The sequence below is a fragment of the Trichosurus vulpecula genome, chromosome 1, assembly GCF_011100635.1.
Source record: "Trichosurus vulpecula isolate mTriVul1 chromosome 1, mTriVul1.pri, whole genome shotgun sequence".
Lineage (NCBI taxonomy): Eukaryota > Metazoa > Chordata > Mammalia > Diprotodontia > Phalangeridae > Trichosurus > Trichosurus vulpecula.
This window is the reverse complement of record NC_050573.1, coordinates 151053928-151059927: the sequence shown is the minus strand read 5'-3', so window position 1 is coordinate 151059927 and position 6000 is coordinate 151053928. Positions and strand designations below refer to the sequence as shown.

General features: G+C 44.0%; 1 protein-coding gene across 1 annotated transcript in view; it reads left to right on the top strand.

Annotated features, from left to right (window-relative positions):
* The first annotated feature begins 1606 nt into the window (after positions 1–1606).
* The window catches only part of SDC2 (syndecan 2), a 133738-nt gene continuing 129344 nt past the window's right edge, over positions 1607–6000 (top strand). The window contains exon 1 of the mRNA XM_036754097.1: positions 1607–2233. Within this exon, the coding sequence (XP_036609992.1) occupies positions 2174–2233 (60 nt within the window). The 5' untranslated portion in view covers positions 1607–2173. The remainder of the gene's footprint in view (positions 2234–6000) is intronic.

The window sequence follows — 6000 nt, the reverse complement described above, 5'->3', positions numbered from 1 at the left end:
CTTTCTTTCTTTGTAAAAATTCTCCCAACCTGCCATTACTCAATAGAGTTAGCAAGTCAATTTCTTACCAAACTGACCTATCTATACCTTCCAAATGTAAGGACCCATAGTAGAATGAAGAGATGAGAACAGAATTTAAGAATATTCCACAGTGTCATCCATGGGATCTTTGAGAAGCATGATACTTTCTGTTTTAATAAAGACCATTGGCTTTTGAGTTACTCAATTCAATTAAACAAATATTTATTAAGCAACTGCTCAATGCTGGGAAATGTGCTAGGGACATGAAGATAAAAAAACCAAAATACTCTTTTGCCTTCAATGGGATAAACATAACACAAGTTTAACCACTAGGGGGAAAAGTATATACTGAATTCCTCATCTGTAAAAGGAGAGATTTGTATAGATGGCCTCCAATGTACCTTCCCACTCTAAAACTATGGCCTTCTATATTACAAAGAATAAAAAAGTATATTTAAATAGGTACAGCTGTGTTGTGAGGAATAACTTCCTGGTCTTGGAGTAAGGAAGACCTGGGTTCAAGTTCTCCTTCTTACCTATATTGGCCAAATAAACCTTCAGTGATCTAGGAAAAGCTCTTAAGGATTAATTACATTCCTGGAACAAAAAATTCCCAAACCACCACCACTAACAACCCTCCCCCCTCAACAAAAACTAAAACAAATGAATACCAAGTAATTACAAGAGGTAGAGAGTGCTAGTTACTGGGGTGATCAGTTAAAAGGTGGCACTTGACCTATGCTTTGAAGGAATTCAGAGATTCTAAGAGGGGGGTGTTGCATTTTGGAATCATAGACTTTCCTTCTCACTTCATTTAAAAAGGCAGTTTTCATAAATTCCAAACAATAATCCCACGAGCTATAAAAAAAAATAAAGACTGACCACTGCTATTAAATGATGATGACTAAGCTTGGCCCCAAAGAAGATACATTAGAATGCACCTTCCTCATAGAAGTGGGGGTCTATGGGTATGGAAAACGGCAGATAAAATTGGACTTTTTTGATGTCACTTTTGTCGAAGTGGTTTTTTTTCTTTTCCTTTTTGTTCAAGTTACATTGGAAAATAGAGGTGAAGTAAAAGCAAAAATTATCAATAAAAATGTATTTTTAAAATGACCCGGAGGGATTTTATTAAAAAATTAAAGTTCATTCTTTAATAATAGTCAAAGTCTCACAATTTCAAAGCAAAATATGTGTAACACTTTTCCTCATCACCTTGCTGGGGAGTAGATGGTTTTTTTCCCGGTTCGTTAAGAGTGAGAACGGAGGAGAAGAAAGACAAGAGAAGAAGAGGGAGAGAAATGAAGTGCCTTTGGTTTGTGGAAGAGAAGACCAGAGGGCTGCAACCTGGCACTCTGCTGCTTCCACTGGTGGGATAAGCTGCCAATCTGCGTTGTAACCCTGTAGGAATTTCTCCTCGGTTTTAACTAGGAGTCGCACTGCTGACTTCTCTCACACAGACACACGGAGGAGCCAGGAGAGACGGACTCCGGGAGGGAGGGAGGGAGGGAGGGGGGTAAAAGAGGAGGAGGAGAAGGACGGAGAGGAGGTGGAGAAGGAGGTGGAGGAGGAGGAGGAGCACAGCTGTTGCAGCAACAAGCAGGGACCAGGACGCACTTCTCTCCAGATACTCCAGGAGCTTCAGCTGAATAGGCTCCGCGCCTGCTTAACTCTACCACCCCCCAAAAAAACTTTGGCTCTAACGTTATTATTATTATTATAACTATTAATTTATTGATTAAAAAGAAAAAAAAGCTAAACCAAAGGGGGGAGGGGGTTGCTTGGAGAAACTGAAAACAACCACCACAGAAAAAGAAAAAAGAAAAAGCCCCAGAACCATTCGGGATCTGTTCTGGGAGTCCTGAAACCAACAAGTGAGAAGCCCCAGCAGCAAAGGCAAGCGGCGGCGGCAGCAAACAGCAGCAGCAGCAGCAGCTGGAGAAGGAGAAAGAGCAGAAAAAGGAGAAAGCTGAACCCTCAGGAGCCCTCGCTGCCGCCGCTGCTACCCCGGCACTCTTCGGCTTTGGGACAGGCAGTAGTCGGGAACTGGGGAAGAAGGGGGGCTGGTGGTTGTCATTTCCCGACCGGATTGAGAGCGGCGGAGGCGCCCCGGGTTCGCGCTTGACTGGGAACAGCTGATCCCCTGGAAATTATGCGGCGCGTGTGGATACTGCTCACCTTTGGCTTGGTGGCCTGTGTGTCCGGAGAGTCGGTGAGTTTGCAGGGATGGGAGAGGTTGGGGTTGGTGGTGGAAGGACGTGTGTGTGTGTATGTATGTATGTACGTATGCATGTCCCTGGATTTTCTAGCTGTTTTTCTGGAGAAAGCTTGCCTTGAGGACTCCCGACTCAAAGGGATATCTTCCCGACAGTAGCTTGCAATAGCTATTCGGCCGGTTCACCCCCATCCTCTTAGGGATCCCTTCCTAAAGTATCCAGCCGAACCCCGCTGTCTTTGAGTTCCCGGAGAGAATGTACTCGTTCCTTCTCCCCCAGCCTTTTTACCCAAGTGGAAACACACACACACGCACACACGCCCCCCCCCCCCCCAAGCGTTTCTGTTTTTGGCATCCCTGGGGATGGGTAGCACTAGAACCACCGCCTTTGGAGCCATAGAGGCCCCTGAAGTCATTCTCAACTTTTTTGGTCTCGAGTTGATCATCTTCCTTTATGGCTAGGAGAAGATTGGGGACGAGAGGAGGGGGGACACGGTGTTGCAAGGAGTCCGGCGAAAGGTGCAAGAGGTCCACGCTGGGCGCACGCTGTGCTCTGTCCGCTCCCTTTTCAGCTCCTCCCTGCCCAGCCTGGGGGCCTAATTTAGAAGGAGAGAGCGGCTCTGGAGACTTCAGGGTCTTTCCTCCCACCCTCTGTCAGGCTCCCTTCCTCGGATTTTCTCTTTTGCTGATGCAAGTGGCGGAGAGATTTCGCCAGTCCGAAAGAATCCCAAATGTGACTTACAAAGAAGTTTACCAAAGTTTTTTTTTTTTTCGTTGTTTTGTGTTGTCCGAGGGCTTGGGCGAGGAAGCCGATTCTAAGGGAAAAGGCTGCCCGATGCGGGGTGCAGGCGGCGGGCCAGAGTCTGGGGATCGCCTGCGATCTCAGGCTGCGCCCAAAGAGAGATCGAGTGCCTGTGTGTATGGAAGAGAGAGCGAGTGTGTGTGTGTGGGTGTGTATGTGTGTGGTGGGGGTCGGGGTAGGGGAGTGTCGCAGAGGCCAGACGAGATTTGAAAGCAAAGTGGAAGGAAGCCTGGCTTTGATTTGTTTCTTTGGAAGTCGCTGATCGGCTTTGGAGTGTCTCCCCCATTTTAGGGGGCGACTCTTCTACTTGGCCAAACTCGCCTTTCCTGCGTTGAGTTAACTGCCTGAATAAGACCTCGGGGCTTAATTGAGGTGGGGAACGTTTTGGGTCTCTCCTAGGTAGTTACAGTGTTGGCGCCACTTCGCCCTCCTCCCCCGCCCTCTCCGCAGAGCAGGAGGAATTTGGTTGCTAGTTGACTAAGGCTCTGTTTCTGGGGGTTGTAAATGTTTTCCCGAAATCACCCAATGGGCGCCCTCTAAAGAGAACTGCCTCTTCTCTAGCCTGGTGCTGCTGCGGCGAAGCATTGTCTCCCTGAATGGAAGCAATCACAGCTGACTTCGTCGCTGAGCAAACTCCTGGGGGCCTGAGCAGTTGAAGGTCTTCCCAGGCTGAGGTTTTGTTGTGTTGGTGTGTGTTCCAAACCCCTCGCTTCCACCTCCCCCATCACCTCCATTCCAGAATCCCCCCCCCCAACTTGGCCATTTTAATTAAATGAGCTGTCACTTTAAAGGAAAATTAAGTCATCTTGTACGTTACTCTCCACATACACACATAGTAAGTGATCTGTGTGATAGTATTTTTTAAACAATTTTTTCCTCCTCCCAGATTGAGAGTACTGGAATTTGACATGGAGAAATGCCTTTGGTTGGTGAATAACAGAGTAAAATGTGGGTAAAACTTAGACACCATTAATCATTGTGGGATTCTCTCCGTGGAGAGCAGAAAAATGTATTTCATATAATTCCGAATTAGAAAGATATGCTTCTTATAATATATGAGCATTAGGTGGTTGTTTGGACGTTCCTATTGCCTTCTAAGCCTTATCTCTACCTTTTGTAGATTGAAGGTTTAATCTGTTTTTAGCGACGCGATCTTGCAGCCAGTTATGAACTTTGTCATGCCTACACAGGAGAGAGCTCCTATTGTTTACTATAGGGAAACATTCCAAGCTGCCTTAGCTCTCTAAAATACAGTATCTGGAAAGGGGAAACAAGCATTCCTTTATTAGAACTGCCTCAAAGAGAGAACCTTTCAAAACAGAAGGATGTTTCAAGGGGACCTTTTTTGCTAATGAGCTCGTGCTGGGAAAAGTTCCATTCTCTGGATTCTAGAACTTGAACGTTTGGACATCACTTTCCTCTTCTGGGCTCCTGTTTCAAGAAGGGAGCCTTCCTTAAGAGAGGGCTTTTTTTTTGTTTTTGGTCAAGTGCTTGCTTATAACCCACATGTGTGTGTTTGGGTTTTTAAACGTTTATAAACATATTTGCTTGAATAGGATTTTATGTTGCTAGAATGAGCTACTGCATTGTGATAAACAGGATTTTAAGTCATTGGAATATCATCCAAAAGGGCAATTAGATATTCTTTAAATGTCAACACAGAGACTCTAGCAAAGAACCTTTGTTGGTTGGTGAGTCAGTGTTTCTTAGAAACTCAGTTTCAAAGCCCCAAATGGCCAAATACTCAATTTCAATTATTTTTAAGTCTTGTGGTTCTCTTTGTATAAGCACTGAACATCCAGGAAGATGATGGATTTGAAAGGTTATTTCTTTTGAGCCTTTAACAGTCATTGGACATTGCGTGGTACTTTGCATTTTGATCTGGACTGCAACTGTTTTCCTGAGATTTAAAAGTGATGGTGTTTTTTTTTTCTGTATTTAAAGCTATATCCTCATTTTGAAAAGTATCTGGGCAGTTAGTGAAGTGTTAAATTTTAGATTCAGCCTGGAAATGGTAGAGGGAGGATGCTTTTGTACACGTTTCAAAGGCAATGTGAGAAGGAAATAGAGTGTCTCACTTTATGGGTTGACTAGAAGTGGAGCAGTAAGTGCTTTCCTAGTGAAATCCAGTTTGCCCTGCTACATTCATGCTTTTCTTGCTGGAACACCATGGGGAGAAAGAGAGGATGGAATGTGACTGACGTGATACACTGCTGCTTCTCCCTTTCCATGTGGCTGCCTTTAGAAGAAATATATTACAGACTGCTATAAACATATAATTTGAGCTGAAAGATGTTTACTTTAGGAAAATGCAGAAATCTGCTTTGAAATGGAGGAATTTATACACATGTTTAGAAGTCTGTGTACTCAAAAAAGAAACTGTCAAGCAGTTTGAGCTCATGTTTTACTTCTCAGTTTAATCTGCAAGGAAGAGATTTTAGGAGTTTGTTTTAGAAGGAAAAATAAAATTGGAGACCTATAACCTTTTGGCTATTCTCTCGAATAGACAAATTACTTTTGTAAGGAGCTTGATACAAATAGTAGACACAGGCAGACAACCTTCAAGAAGGAGGTCTCTAAAGCCAGGAATTCTTGACTTTTTTTTTGTTTCAGGGACCCGTTTGGCAATCTGGTGAGGTCCATGGACCCCTCTCAGAATGATATTTTTGAAGGCATAAAATAAAATACGTAGAAATTGAAAGGAAACCAATTATATTGAAAAGATGTGCTTTTTTCCCCCATCTAAGTTCATTGATGCCCTGAAATCTATTCACTACCCCAGGTTAAAAACCTCTAAAGATAGATTTGTCATGGAAGGAAATTGATCATGTAGTTCTGACTGACAACCTCTCAAGACCTTTTCGTATCAAGGCTTGATGGTGCCCATCATTCTCCAGTAACAGTCAAGCATGTTCTAGGAAATGTGCCGATTGTGTGTGGCATTCTGTAGCATCTGAAGGTT